Genomic DNA, 16,189 nt, shown 5'->3' with positions numbered 1-16,189 from the left:
GTACGCACTATGCACACTGCAGCTTTCTGTCGTTGGGAGTTTATGAGCTGAGGTAATGACAAAAACTCCACATAGCGTGTAGTGTTATAGTCCCCCCTGCTCTCACTAGCAACAAGCAGTGAACAATTGAACAGCCATTGAAGTTAATGGAGAGCTTGTGAAAGAAGTAGAGGAATACTTTGATGCAATAAACGTATAAATTCATTCATTTTAGGACCTCGGAAGACGTTGAATACAGAGACGTTAATTTTTACACTTTATTCCTTCAAGCTGTTCTCAACATGCATATTTGTTGCCATTTTAATCTGTATTCTGTCATGTCATTTGCCAATCATATTGTGGTCTTAGTCATACTGTGACTTTGGCCTTTCATTTTATGTTCTGTTGATATATTCAAAGTTTCTGTTTGTGGTGCTATTCTTCCTCTGTTCGACGATTGTGGCTATCAGATGCAAACTACTCCTCTTCTTCTTCTGTGTCTCCCAAATAAAACATTGTGGCTACTAGTGGGAATTCAGTCTCTAATTTGGTAATTTTATAAATGATGACCATTTATTTGATTCAGTTTTTTTTTTTTTTTTTTTTTTTGTACAAATGCATGCTGTCAAACCACATTTCCTGTCGTGGTTGAACGAACCACGACAGGAAATGGTCAAATGTGGTTATCCAAAACTTGCTATGTCATGCCAAATATTGTGTGATTGAAGATCAGTCAACATCTGAGTCTGGAATAATTCTTAACAAATGCTAACAAACACAAACAAGTAGCTTTACAGTATAATGTCGGAGCAGAGATGTGGCGCCACTGTTACAACCTATGAGGCTGAATGTAGTGCTGTGGAATCAGATATAACAGAGTATTGGGATAAAGTGACCATGGAAGCTATAACAGTGGTAGAAAGATGTGCCTGCAGCTGGACAGGAATCTGTACCATCATCCTTTGCAGTGATTTGGTAAACCTGACTTTGTTTTCTGACAGAATATTTTATTAGACATTGCCAACTCTGAATGTAGATCATCGATGTCAAAACTATTCTTTAAAGGTTCATGTGGCTGCAGGTTTTCCTTCCAGCCAAGGAGGAGCACACCAGGCTTGACTCATTTAATCAACCGATCTCAGTCTTCAGACAGTTGATTGGTCGAATCGTGTGCTCTTGATTGGTTAGAACAAAAAACCTGCAGGCACATGGCCCTTTATGGAAGAGTTTGGACATGCCTGATGTAAAACAACAGCATTGATCTGCAGTAAAGAGATATAATGCTGCCGCTCTCCTGGCTGTTAACACACTGTCAGCAGATTCATTCACTCTGATTGGACGGGATGCACACAATGCATTCTGGTTGTTGTAGGATTACTACTTAAAAGCAGTATGGGCGAATCTACAGCCTTCTTCTCAGTTTTCTTAAGTCATGCAACACCAATTTAAAAACTAATTGCATATTTCTACTATGTTGGTGACCTAGTTTTAATAAATCATCAATATTCACAGTGGTGAATTTTCTCTTTAAGTATTCAGTTACATCTTACATCAGTTTTTTGTGAAGTTAGATTCACGGTGTAAAAATGCTGACTTTGCTCGGCCCTACTGCTCACTCGTATGTGCATCCATGCAAATGTGCACAAGCGTCAATGTGTCTTTGTTGTGGACTATGGTCCAGCTGCCTGACCCTGTGTTTAGAGCACCCTCTGATTGGCTGTTTGACACTCTTAACAGCCTATTTACATGTGCTTCTGATAGGCTGTCACTCCCTGCCATCCCTTTCTGGCCCAGGGAGGCAATTTAAAGTGGTCATGTTGTAAAACCTGGAATGTGATTGGATCTGGAGTCAATAGCAGTGTGGGGGGGATGGTAACATTTTTTCAAAGAAGTCAAGACTTCTTTACTGTAAGAGTTGCCGTTTTATCTTTGCATCTTTAACAGATTTGTTTGACTGACTGGTGGAAGTAAAACAAGTTGTAATCTGACACCTGCCTTGTAAACTCCATTCCACTTGAAGCCTTGTATCTACACATGTTTTCTATGCAGCTCAAACTTTTCTCCTCTTGTTCTCAACTCCATAGTATACTCTCTCTTTGTTACACACACTCACACAGACTCACAGGAGTGGAAGATAGTGTTTGTGGATGTATATAATTGTGTTACAAGGAACCCATTTAATGCTTTATAAAACAGAGGGACTGTCTTTCTGTCTTTCTATAAAATTCCTTTAGTGCACTCTGGCACTGTGAACAGGAACAGCTTTCCTGTCAGTCAGGATACACACTCACACAGTATTCCGGATAATGCCTCTGGGATCTCGCTGTGGGAAACTTTGAGGGGGAGTGTTTAAAGGTGGAGCAGAACACTGAGCTTGTGGGACAGGACTCAAGCATTGAACAGAAGTGGATGTTTGATGGTTTGATCTTCCCTCACTCCAATGGGAGACGCTTTGACAATGGACTGGATTTGACGCTGACACACAAGAGGACTTAAGTAGCTGAGTGCCTGCGAGAGGACTCTGAAGTGAAGTTTGTGATAAACAGAGTTGCAGTCCATGAGAACTTTGCCTGGAGCTTATCTGCGCTGACACCAGATTCAAGAGGAGTTTCAGTTCTGCTGAGACACTGTGTTGTGTGGGCTCCAGAGTAGGAATTAGCACCATGGCAGGGGTCACTAGAAAGGGTTCTGGGAGACCCTCGTACTACTACAGATTCTTGGGCAAGTCCCGACTGCAGCGTCAGCGCAGCCGGTCCCGCAGTCGCACCAGGATGGCTGCCAACAGGGGTAATAAATACTACTACTGTTATAAATGTTCACCATGCAGCAGTTTTAGTCCAGTAAACACCACAAGACACAAGCACAGTCTAGAAGCATACTGTGACTGTAGCTGTTTGGAGACAGAATCATTTGTATTCTTATTAATAAGTGCACATTTGTGGAAGTGTTTTCTCTTTGCAAATGTAGGCTACACTCAGTGAAAGTAACTGAGAAGAGTTCTCAAGTTCTTCTGTTTTATTGCTCATATGAGAACTTTTTCTTTATGGTAACATTACTTTTAAAGCTCGTGGTGACAATCCACTGTTGGGGATGTGTTTTTTTCTTGTGTGTGTGTGTGTGTGTATTCGTGAGAAACAGAGTGAGATGACAGTTTGGCGTCACTGTTCACAAGGTGATGCTACTTTAGAATCACACCACCAGCAGCGAACAGCTCACAGCTCAGTGTAAACTTGTTGAGTTCCTCCCTGTTTGGGCCGTTTTACTGTGAATATTTTGCTTCTTAGCAACCCTGAAAAGCTTTTAATCAGTTTTTTTCTCTGCTTAACTACTTCTTTTTCTGTTAGTCCATGTCCTCGAGCACTCTGTTCCTTCACTTTGTTGCTTTTCTGCTGCATCTCAGTACCGCTGTGCTTACTGCTGCAGGGAGTGTTTGAACCGCAAGGTTATAGTGATAAGTCTGCCCCCAAGGCTTTGCTCAAGTTACTCGAATTGAGAGAAAAGAAGTATCTCTGAAATCTACTCGCTATTGATTTTTTTTTCTTCCAAGTGAGCCGCTAAAACTTGCCAACCAAGATATTAAGTAGAAGTTTGCTGCGTGTCTGTTGCTGTTTTGCTGCAAATCTGATGCAAACTTTCTGGAGACAAATAGCTCAGTCAGGAAGAAAACATCAGACGGACATACTCTCTTTGAAACTGAACCTTGCCTGTATTATATTTTGCTCTGTAGGTAAGTGTAGTTTGACAAAAGTAAGCTATCGACAAGGCCAGACACAGTCATGCGAGAAAGACAGACAAAGAGTAGGTGCTCGGTCTGTCCGTCTTCCCTTTGCTTCTCCAGCTGATGAAAGAGACGCTTTGAAGTCTCCCCTCAGTATCAGTCAGTTCGCAAAAGAATACACAAGCACATATGCATTTGAGTGTATGTACAAAGAGAAACATGCAAACACAATCTGCCTCTGCCTTGATCTTTGCGGTTAAGTGCAAGATCTCCACACTACTTTTACATGCTACACAGCAATGCAGTGGCACAGGGAAGGAGAGGTCGCTTCAAGAGCAATACACTCTTTGTTTGTTGTAGTAGCAGAAACTGGTAACTGCGTGCCACTGTATGAATGCTTGCTAGAGACCATAATGCGACTCCATGGACCAAATTTATTGATGTTTACTTGTCCTAATGCAGTGACTCCAGAGGAATTACTATTGAGTCAGTAGATAAGTGGTTATTGAAGTTGCTGCTGAACATAACACTCTTAGAGCAGTTGTCTTTGAAAATCACATCATGAGTCGTATTACTTAAGATCCACTTATAGTGTTGCTGGTATGTTTGTAGGTTTGGGCAAGATGACGATATACATACACATTGTGAGATGAAAGAAATGAGTTAACCATCAGCTATTTCTATATTCTCACTATGGAACGAAGGCTGTGAGTACATTTTCATATACACAGGAAACCAAGTTGCAGGGTCAAAGCAGGAAATCAGACAGCACATTTACATGAACTGTAGTATCCTGTCGCCAGTATATCTGAATTTTATAGATAGTAAAATAATAGATGAGCTAAGAATGAAGCCATACTTCCTTTCTTAAATCAGCTGTTTTATTTTGACAATGAATCATATGACTACATTTATGTATTTATGTATCACTTGTTTCCAATGCCCCAGAGTGTCCAACAATCTATAAGTCTGTCACGCACATAAACCAGGTTTATAGTTTACATGACTGTTCAGCTGACTGAAATCAAATTCCTACAGAAAACATACAGTCTTAGCTCTAGTAAAACTTCATGGAGGAAACATTAGGTCTCTGAAAAACTCAATGGTTTTTAAGTTTTCATCTCTTATTTTCTCCCTCATGTTGACGGATTCCTTACTTGGCTGCGATGAGACGTCATATTGCCATAATATTGTTTTATACACTATCAGAGAATCTACCCTTAGGAGTGTTTATGCAAAGTTTGTGTTTTCTCTCCTCCAGGTGCATCACAGAAAGCCACAGGTTATTCCCTGGGACAAATAACTTGCCGTTCCTTCCTCTCCTTTGATCACACTTATTCTTGCAGACCTGTATTTTTACTTAAAAGCTGGCAACGCATCATCTAAACACCAACTGGAAACAGTGTTAAAAATGCATAAAGACACACACCCGCCTTACTGTACTTTTGGAAACGTTCACAGACTACATTCAGTCCCTTTCTTCTAACATAACTCAGTCTTAAACCCTTTTTTACATAAACTTTGAAGTAATTTTAACTTTTAATCAAACCAGAAAGAAATATAATCTGAAAGCTGCAATGCTTCCAAGTTTATAATGCATCATTAATAAAACATTAAGCTAAAAGGCTAGCAGTCAGAGAAAGGAAAACAAGTCAAGTCAAGTTTAAGTATAGCTCAACAGCACCTACAGTCTCGCAAAGGGCTTTCCAGGCCCGAATCAACAATGGTTGACTTCTCTAAAAAAAAAAAACACGGAACAACTACATAAAAAAGAAAAGAAATTACAGGAACAAAAGGAAAAAACAGAAGAAATGTCTGCAGAGGAAGTTTAGAGGCAGTAGTAGTCATAATTATGGAGGAAGACAATCACAGAACGAAAATTGTACCGAATAATAAAAAGTCTAACATTGGATTATAGCAGGTCCAATTTAGACATAACAGGACCAGTATAACAGGTCCAGGAGAATAAGCCTGAAGAGATTAAACACCAGGAAGTGAGTCTGTTTTCCTAACCTGTAAACACACCTGTGCTAACAGATATTGGTCTTCGCTGCTCACTGACGGTTCCAGAGAGAGCATCAACCGTACGCAACACAGCACGCTAAGTAATGACTGACTTGAAATATCACATAACACTAAAGAGAATTACTGCCAGCAGCTTGCAAGAAAGTGTTTGAGCTACTCAATAACAACTCAATAATGCATTAGCACTGACAGTTATAGCACAAAATCATGTTCTCAGTGGGTCATTACCAAGAAACACTTCTGATCTATGCCACTGCATCATGCTTAGTTTTTGTCAAGCTGTTTATGATGTTGCCAGATTTTCGTCCAAGTGTGTGTGTGTGTGTGTGTGTGTGTGTGTGTGTGTGTGTGTTTGTTTGTGTCTGATGGGAAGTGACGAGAGATGTCTGCCTGATAGATGGGAAACACGGCCAGAATAACAAAGAATGACTCAGTTTCCGATGCCTAAGTCACACTTACACCTAAACACAGGAAGGATGGGGAAAAAAGTCTGTATTAATAATTTGCAAAGTATTAATCTACGTTAAATATTAATATGATGGGATTTAGAGGGATGCGTTGCCAAGTACAGACCTCAACTTTACAAGCAATTGAATCACTTTTCCTGTTTTCTCTAAAACACCATAAGCCTTTTGATCTGTTTTTTTCAGTTTGTGTCTGAACATCCTTTTTCACATTGGGTCATGTTTTCCTAAAACAAAGGCTTCACTAACCAAAATAGACAACCTAATTCTCTGGTTATTTTTGATTTAGAGGAAGGAGAAAGTGACAGCTCTGTATTTTAGGATGAGAAGTGAAAAATGTCATCAATATGCATTTGAGATTATAAGAGGAAGCAGAGACGTGAGGCAGAGGGCAGAGACAGTGAATATAGCAATCAAGCATTGAAATGAAACTGCCAGAACTCTCCACGTCATCTCAATGTTTAACCTGGGATTACTGTCTGATCTTAGTCCCTTTTTTCTGGGAGTCTCTGTGTCCTTGCCTACCCTCTTTTCCCTCAGCCCCGGTGAGTCATGGAGATAGGCCAGATGACGCAGCGCTTCTGAGCACCCAAAAGAGTCCAATAACAGGGGGACAGGTGCAGGCTAATCCCCCCCTTAATCCATAGATATCCACTCAGATTACAAACCAGAGCCAGGGAACGGTTTTGGAGAAATAGCTGCAGAACTGTAGAAGATCATTGCCATCGCTCACCCTAAAAATAGCAGACAGTACGTGCAAGTAAGCATGGTTATTGTTACATGCACTTACTGTATATGTACAAAAACACACACAGTTGATTATGCTACAAGGTTAGAAAATGAATTATGTTGTAATGAAAAGGATTGGGGGGAAAAAAACATTACTTTCAGACCTTTGTCAAAAATATTTGAAAGGAGTCCAGCTTATATTGTGGTTCTAGGGACAGAATGAAATATTCTATGAAAAGGGATGAGCAATAAAAACATTTTTTTTTTGTTTTATGAAATCCAGAAGACCAAATATAAAAAAATCATGCAGAAATGATAATCTTAACTACATCTTTGCCAATAAAGTGAGTCTGTCATCTCTAAGCACTGCGCTCTTTTGGGGAAAACATCTTAAAAAGCTGTCACATGTAATTTGGTAACGTTATCAACTGACACCGAGCCCGCACACGACGTTTGCTTCATATCGTATCTGTATGTCTACTCATGGCTTGTTATTGAAGTGAGGAGGATCTCAGTCAGCAGTAGCAGGAATGTGGCTGCTGTGTCGCCCTCTGCACAAACACAAACTTCCTTCTTCTGCACCCCACTCTCCTTTTCACAGTCCTCTTCCTCCAGTCCTTCCCATAACACACTTCAGACAAAGGCGTGCATGTGCCAAGCTAAACACCAAGCCAGAGCCCCCCTCTCTCTCTCTTTCTCTGGATATCGCTTGAACATGGTCAAATACAGACATTTTTACTTTGTGGAAACTATATGGCTTGAGTGAGCTGTGAGGTGTAGGGTTGCTTGATGTTGCCAATATATGTACTTTACATTATTTACTGGGTGACTATGTTTCACAGATTTAAAAGATCATTTGTTATTCCATTTTGAGGCTTGCTGTGATCTTTGTTTTATCAGCCCTCAGTCAGTTTTTTGGTAAAGTCTCAATCTTAGCAGAAATTTAAGCAACTGTTGACAGTATCTGCAGGAGTGGCGGTTGGAGGCCGAAATGATTCTCTTTTACACCCTCATGTCTACAAAGGATACGGAGCAGCACTACTTTATCACCCCATCATCTCTGCACTGAGTAAATACTGCATATAAGGGGTCAAAAGTCCAGTGCTGTCCTCACAGTTCAACGTTAACTCATCATAGTTTCTGTGTACACACATAAGGAAATACTCTCTCTCGCCCCTTTATCTTTTCCCCTGTCTCTCACACATCAGCATGTTTTTTAGATTGAACTTTACAGCCTGTTCTACTGTATGTGCCTGTGTGGGCTCCACTGTGACCTCCATTACATGGTTCACTATCCAGCTGGGAGCCAGATATACAACTAATCAGACTAGGCCTTCTGACTATATAAATAAATAAATCTTTTCTTGAAGATTGTTCTTTGATTGACGTTAATTCACATTTTATATTCCAGACAGATGCAGCTGCTTTTTTTTATTTTTTTATTGCGGCACTATCAGCCAGTCAAGACAAGTTCTAGTTGTCTTGTACTTGAGAGGAAAAACAGAAAGGTGATGTATATGTGAAAGAGGGAAGATGAGAGGCCGGGTGGACCGAGAGAAGATAGTCCTCCAGGTAGAGAGAACACAGTAAACACAGTCTGACAGCCTGTGATTTTTTTGCTGCGCATTTCATCGGCCCGTAGAGGAATGTGTGTGTGTGTGTGTGTTTGAATTCTCCACCGCTTTTTCCGTCCTGTCATAACACAAGAACTCTGCATTCTCTATGGAGGCTATTTTTCAGCCCTAAGGGTATATACAGGCTTCTTAACATGCCGACACGTGCTGCTATTGATAACAGGGCCCTGTAGTCAGACTCTATTCATAAGCTTGAGCACAAGATGGATTATATTTCTACCTTCTTTAAATACATACTTTAAAGCAGCTACAATCAATAGTCTATCTTAACAATGGATCAAACGACTATTTGTATGTGAAAGCTGTTGCTCGTACTGACGAACTCACCTACAATTTTCTCTCCACCCTGTAGTTACCCTCAGCTCTACAGAGCTTTATAGCTTGTTTGGTTTTACTGCCAACAACTTTGCTGTTTTGATTTACTGTCACTGCTCTCTTTCAGCCACAACAGGCAAATAATATAATGAATAAAAGTCTCTAAAAACAAACTGCACGCAACAGTAAGTACCACCAAGGAGCAGACAGACAAAGTTAGAGACTAGCTGGTGAACATAGTGGTGCAATTAGACACTAAAGAGCCACATATTTCCCTCAGGAGTTAGATAAGTGATTGTTTGCTAACTTGTTCTCCCTATCAACATAAAAAGTGATAATATGTCAGTGTTGTGTTTGCAGCTTGTTCCCTCTGCCCCAAGGTTTAAGGACTTCCAGTAGAGATTAACTATGATGAATAATTGTAGTTTATCCTACCCAAAGTTTTGGACTACTAGTAGCACTAGGAAGCAATGTTTTGCTGAGTGTTTGAACATGTGGGCTACACTCATGTGTTTGTTGTGTGTTTGTTCATGTATAATTTATTATCAAGATTGTCTTGAGTGGGACAAGTACAGATGTATAACAGATGTGCAGTTCAGATAGTATGCTGGTTAGACCATTTCAGAACATGTAGCGTATTCAGTTATTAATCTGGACATATAGGATGTATAAAGCTGCAGAATGCAAACTCTGTACATAAACTTTAGCAGAATACCTGTATAGGCCTGTTTGTGGTGACGACATATTTCAACATTGCTAGAACGCCCAGAAAAGACGTCCAACTGGTGGCACAACTTCCATATTGGAACTATTTCTGAGTCATTGTTTGAAGAAGAAAATCCACTCAGAATGTTTGTTCGGCATCAAGTAATCAATAAAAACAACTTTATTTATGATCGTAACTCACATTTAGCCAACAGATGCAAATAGTTAACACAGAAAAGTTGCAAAAGGTGCTTAAACTGTACACATCATTCACTCCACAGAAGTAGTAATGTACGTGTGCTATGATAAATGGATATGTCTTTTCAGTGGATCAGAGGAATTCTTTGTTTGGAAGAAGAAAAAAAAAAGAATAAATAAAAAGAAGACAGAAATCGCCCACTCTACGTCAGCAGAATGATTACTAATGTAACACAGAGCCACTTAGCGCAGCCAGCTCCCCGAACACTAAAAGATGAAAATGATCATAAAGCACATCACTCCAGGCAAAAGAACAATGTTTGTTTAGAGAGTCAATCATCATTATTATTCTACCAGTGCAGCACTTTGGCACAACCGCACCAAAAATACATTTTTATGCCAAATGTTCGTCACCATTCTTGTTTTTCCCCCTTGGATCAGTTGCCTGTCTGTCTAATAGCAGTGTTTGTGACACAGTACCACCTGGCTGCCCAGCATTATGTATGTACATGTTTGAATATGTTATTTTTCCAGATATATATGAGAGATTAGAATATTTCATCTCCCTCCTTCGTCTACAGTCATTTCATAAGCTTGAATATCCTGTGCTGGTTAGGTCAGAGAGGAAGGAAATGTTAGCTGGCACAGGTCTTTGGATGGAGCACGCCTGGTTGGGAAACACTAAGGAAATATGCAGTTTGACCTATATTACTGAATGTTAATGGAAAGATGGAAGAGCGAAGGAAGGAAAGAAAGCTTTAGATTGATACAAAGATGGATAGATAGATCTTTAGGCCCCGCAGGGCTCTCACTGGCACTTTCAGGGTCCCATTAACCAACTGCGAGGAGGCCTGGAGGAAGGTGGAAGACAGACAGACTCTATTTATGGATAAATGGTAGATAGAGGAATAATAGGTGGTTGTATGCCTTTGTGGGGAAGCTAACAAAAATGGGAAGCAGTTAACAGCAGCAATCTTTTTTTTTCTATGGCAATAACAATAGCACTTTCAATCAACCTTAAATGAAGCGGGCGACTCTTTAAATGGATACGTAATAAAAAGGAAGGGAGGTACAAAGACAGATGAGAATTTGATTTGATTCAGGAGATGATGAGTAAAAGCACCAATGTTACTATTCTGTGAAGATAAGAAAAGTCAGAGATGGAGGTTTAAAGAGAATATAAATCAGGAGGGAAGAAAGGGAATTTGTGAAGGAAAAGGATATGATCGTGATAAGGAGGCAAATTTGGAGGGTCAGGGGAAGTAGAAGATAATAGAGGATAGAGAGCATGATATATGGAAAGGGAATAAATTGGAAAGGAGGTCAGTAAAACAAAACTGTAGATCAGTGATAGGCAAATGGTTGCCCTAAGGGAGAATCTTGCAATAAAATTTACAAATCTACTGTAGATAACTAAATAAATAAATAAGCCTTTTCTTACCCCCACATAAGGAGAGGTATTGAGACCATGGATGCACCATGCTGGTTGAACAGTGCATGATGCAGACGTTACATCCAGTTAACCTACCGGAAATTACATTTTAATGTGTGAATTCTTACACAGCTTTAACTTCACATCTGTAGCCTTGTCACCACAAAAGATTTGTTCTTATAAAACACAAACACAGCATCATAGATCAGTCTTATCCGTGCATGAATTAAAACAAATAAACAAAACTATAATGGCCCACCAGAAAATCCTGCCCCGTGGCAGAGGTGGAACCTAATTACTGACCTCTTCTGTTGATGGTCTGAAGGCAGACTTAGTAGCTGAATCTTCCAACACAACAGCCGTTGTTTGTGGGCTGTCTAACCCTTTAATTGACCATACAAATGCAGCCTTGCATCCTGGATGTCTCCCAACATACACTTACAGTACAGAACTTCAAATAATGAAAAAGCCTAATCAAGGCAGGTGTTTACAATCAGAAACCCACCACCACATGCAGTACAAAACTGCTCTTTGATGATTTACTTCAGGGTTTAGTTTGGGCAATTTGTGCTTTTAATTGAAATTTTATGGAAGGCCTCAATCTGATGTAGCACCATGTGCAAATGCCTGTTTACTATTTGCTGTTAGTTAGGGGGTTAGAGTCAGACACAGGAGTCAGTTATAGCAAGGGAAATCTTCCATGCATTTATAGATACATTACACACAGATGGCAAAATCATGCGGAAGCATGCACTGCAATTTCACACAACAATTAGTTCACAACAAAATTATGCATGTGTGTGTGAGTGTGCACGCTTTCCTCTGAGCACTCCCAGCAGCCAGCTGTGTACAAGTGGGGAGTTTTCCATTAAGAAGTAAAGCAGACTTGAGGGGTAAATCCAGTGACTAGAGACACAGAAGTTCACACAGACTTAATTCAGTAATTTTTCATGATTGCCTTGTCAGCCCTGTTTGCTCATGAATGATTTTCAGATTTAAAAGGATTAAATCGTGGCAGCAGATATTTCAATGCCTCCATATTTATTTGTTATAATGAAGTATTTTTGTGTATTTTAAATGTTCTATTGATATACCAGTTTTTTATTAAATGGTGTGCTCTTATAATGGATTGAACAGGTTTTCATGGAGCCACTTTCCCACAGCTGTCATTTCCTGTCATCCATTAGAAAGTTTACTGCATGTTTAGTTTTTAAAAGCAGCTCATATGACATGTATCAGTTTATCCAGAGCTGTCATTAAATGAGACGACTGAAGCTACACCAATGAAGATTCAGAGCTTGGAGTAACTCCGCCTAAGTGTTGTCATTTCCAGGCCAATATATTGATAATCCCAATAATTTTCATTTATAAAACAGAACCTCCAGGATGAGGCATGAACAGCTTGGTCACCCTTCTACAAATGTATAAATTATGTAGTTATATGTTGCTGATGTTACGATTGACCTCTTGGCTGAGTCTGTTGAGCTGTAGACTTGAGATTTGGACTTCCTTGACTTTGATTTGACTGCTGTGAGATTTAAGCTACCTGACATGAGTTTTGACTGGTAGAAATACTGCAGATACCACTGCAACAGGTACGTCTTGTAAATATTTAATTGGCGTGATGTGTTCAGACAGAGCTTTGCCTCACGCCACTCGCATGAGTTACTTACCCCAAACAGCCAAAATACCAACTGTGCATTTCCTTTAGCCATGGATATCTGACTGAACTCAGAACTCACCATGAACTCTGGTTCTTTGGGTTATTTCCCTACAGTCGCTCTTCTTTTTCCTCTTGTATCTTTATGTTTTTGAAGCAGACAGATAAAACTCCAGGTTATGCACACATTTTTCGCTCAGGTTGAAACGAACAGACATCTGCATTGAAATGGTTTAACACAGCTTTGACATGGACCACCTCCTATCTGTCACCTCCTGAGAGTATCTTGTCCTTCTATGTACCAATATGTTTAAAGAGGCTAACACAGATGTCTTCTCTCCGAATATCTCAACTGGTATATTTCAACCAAGAGAGGCTTAGTACGTCTCTGTGACACAGGGACTTAAGCTAGTTTAAAAATCAAATCCTCCTTACCTCCACAGAGAAATGGATCACTGCTCAGAGCATCCAGATGGTTCCAGTTTTCAATTACGGAGATTTGATTTTGCAGGAGAAGACGTCTGCTCGGTGTCAGAACATGTTGTGTTTGTCTGCCGTTTGTTGTTGCCGACCATGTTTATGTTAGGTTGAGAGTTGTGTGGGTTGGGATGGAAGCCAGTGCAATTCCTCCATCCGTTCTTCAATAACAGTCTGCGCTAATTCAGTCAACAGGCCTGTTAGAAAGCAGACAGCTAATTTAGCACAGCTCAGCTTGATAAGCCAATAGACAGCATAGCTCTGACAAACACAACATCTTCCAGTTGTGTGCTCATCTGTTAGAGATGCTCTAAATGCAAATATTATGTAAGACACAAATACATGTGGTGCTATATTTGGTCCATCCAATTTCAGTATTGGATCACTACAGTCCAAATGAATATATCATCTCTCATTTAACACTTACACAAGAATATGCAATTCATTGCCTCTTGTCTTTGTTTTCTAGCGTTAAAATTGATTCATCAATTTAAAATGCAGTGATACTTTAATCAACATTTGGTGTCCAAGCAATGTCAACCTCAATGCTGTAGTGCCATATTGGCCACACTTTTGGCGCTTTTCCACTACACAGTTCCAGCACGACTCGACTCGACTCGTACGGTTCCAGGACAGACCTTTTCCATTACAAAAAAGTACCTACTCAACGTGGGCGGGGTCGTGGGCTCCACGAAACTGCTGTGACTTCGTTTTACACGCGACACAAAACACATAAACAATGGAGGACATTGAGGCAGTGGTGTACTTGCTGCTGTATGTGGCTTTTTGTCATACACAAAGCAAAAAAATTGAGCCGCATGGCTGTAACGCTGTTGCCGGTATTTAAAAATGCCGGGTTTGATTCTTGTGTGGGACGGCTCATGACTATTCCAGCGACTTTCCCTAGTGGAAACGCAAAAAAAAGTCGACTCGAGTCGTGCTGGAACTGTGTAGTGGAAAAGCGCCATTTGTTACACATTAGTTTAAAGTGTTGAATTATGAAAACAATTGTAGTAATGAGTACTGCCACAATCAAAAATGTCCTCATCGTTGGTATGCTGAGGTTGGATGAAGATTGTATTTGCTAATCACATTTCATTATTTCTGTCCATGATGTGTTCTGTCTTGAAACTTGCTTAGCTTGTGGTGGCTAATCAATAATTGTATTTAATTTCCAGGGATGTTGCTTATAAATCTGGAGATGATTGAATCAGCAGTGTAAATGGAGTTCCCAATAAAATGGTGGACACTTCCAATATACATAATATACTAGAGTGAAGTGTATGTGTGTGGAGGATTTGTTTCCTGATAGTTTTATCTTTCTTATAGTCACACTGCAACACATACTTGACTCTAATTTCATGACTTTACACTATTGCCGACAGTCATTGGTCTTATTTAAATAATCTAATATTTCCTCACATGCCATGACCCCATTTATTTCACGAAGATGCTTCCAAGATTTTATGAGCATGAGTCACTTTTGAGTAACTCAAATAAAAAATCTGAAGACCTAGAAAGGACTTTAATTATGTGAAATGTGGTTCTATAAACAGCTGCGACTTGTTTGAGTGACTTGTTCTAAAGTTGTAATTTATGTACAGAATGGAGTCTCATTCACTTTCCATTCGTCATTTTGGGTTATGCAAGTTCAACCGTTTCCTAACATGTTGTTAGTTTGCTCTGTGTACCAGCTGAGAGCTGGCATTGATGGCTATCTGAAATCTGCGGAGACTTGCATGCACAACATCACTCGCATTCCTCTCGGACATGTCCAGATTTGTTCCTTGACATACTTATCCACGCTCTCTGACTCCAGAGCTTTTTCATATCACTTTTATCTTGATGTGATACTTTGCTGCACTGTTTATCTGGTTCAGACAGAGAAGAAGAGAGAAGAATTTGATACACACATACACACACACACGAGATAAAACGATAACATGCAGACAAGTTCGGTAGACAGGGCAAGGATCGGATAATCAAGAATCGAAAGCAAAGGCAAGCATATTTTACTCCTTATACAGGCTATAGATATATTCATAGAGGAATAGAGGAAGTATGTCCGTTGTATCAAATCAAATAAAAAGTCAAAAGGTGAAGTTGTTGAATGCTTTAAACATCGTAGTCTTTGGGTTTGTCATTTTTAAGCAACTTTCACCCATTTACAATCTTTAATTGCATCACAAAAACGTCTTGAGTTTGAAATTAAACCCAGGTCTCTCCATTCTGAGTCCAAGTGTATGTGGCACCCTAAACTGTACTTCTACAGTATCAAAGCTCTGCCTGTGTTCCAATGTTGTAGCTCATTTTAAAGTTCTGTTTGGAGCTCGCATGTTCTTCCTTGTCTTTGTGTGAGTTTCCTCAGGGTGCTCTGTATTCCCCAGACAGCGTGCAGACAGGTAGATCAAGTGGACTGGAGCTTCTGAGAGTGATAACACACTGACAGCCGATCACACAGTGTGCTTTGTAGAATTGAAAATGCTCAAATGTTTGAAGTTTGAAATTATGTGGAACAATTTGAGTTGGATGGGAGGCTTGATACCACTCTCATATCTGTATGCTAAATGTGAGCAGAGAGCTAGCAGGTGATTAGCTTACATTAGCATTAAAACTGGAGGCAGCTAACCTGACTCTGTCCAAGCTCAAATATCACTAATTAACGCATTATATCCTGTTTGTTTGAATCATGCAACTTGTTAATTAGTGAGCTTTAGAGATGACTGCTTCTAATCTGTATGCTAAGCTAAGCTCCTAGCTATGTAGTTAATGGAGAGGCGCAGGAGTGGTATCAATATCCTCTGCAAAAAATAAGCAGGAAAAAAGTATATTTTTCACAGTTCAAGTACCAAT

The 16,189-nt window shown here is 39.8% G+C and overlaps 1 protein-coding gene across 3 annotated transcripts in view; it reads left to right on the top strand.

Annotated features, from left to right (window-relative positions):
- Positions 1-2,117: 2,117 nt before the first annotated feature.
- Positions 2,118-16,189, top strand: part of dab2ipb (DAB2 interacting protein b) — a 99,411-nt gene continuing 85,339 nt past the window's right edge. For all 3 annotated transcript variants that reach the window (XM_062434444.1, XM_062434445.1, XM_062434443.1), the window contains exon 1: positions 2,118-2,766. In XM_062434444.1, the coding sequence (XP_062290428.1) occupies positions 2,643-2,766 (124 nt within the window). In that variant the 5' untranslated portion in view covers positions 2,118-2,642. The remainder of the gene's footprint in view (positions 2,767-16,189) is intronic.

The sequence above is a fragment of the Scomber scombrus genome, chromosome 15 (genome assembly GCF_963691925.1).
Source record: "Scomber scombrus chromosome 15, fScoSco1.1, whole genome shotgun sequence".
NCBI lineage: Eukaryota > Metazoa > Chordata > Actinopteri > Scombriformes > Scombridae > Scomber > Scomber scombrus.
The sequence above is the reverse complement of the archived record's forward strand: the minus strand, read 5'-3'. Positions and strand labels throughout refer to the sequence as shown.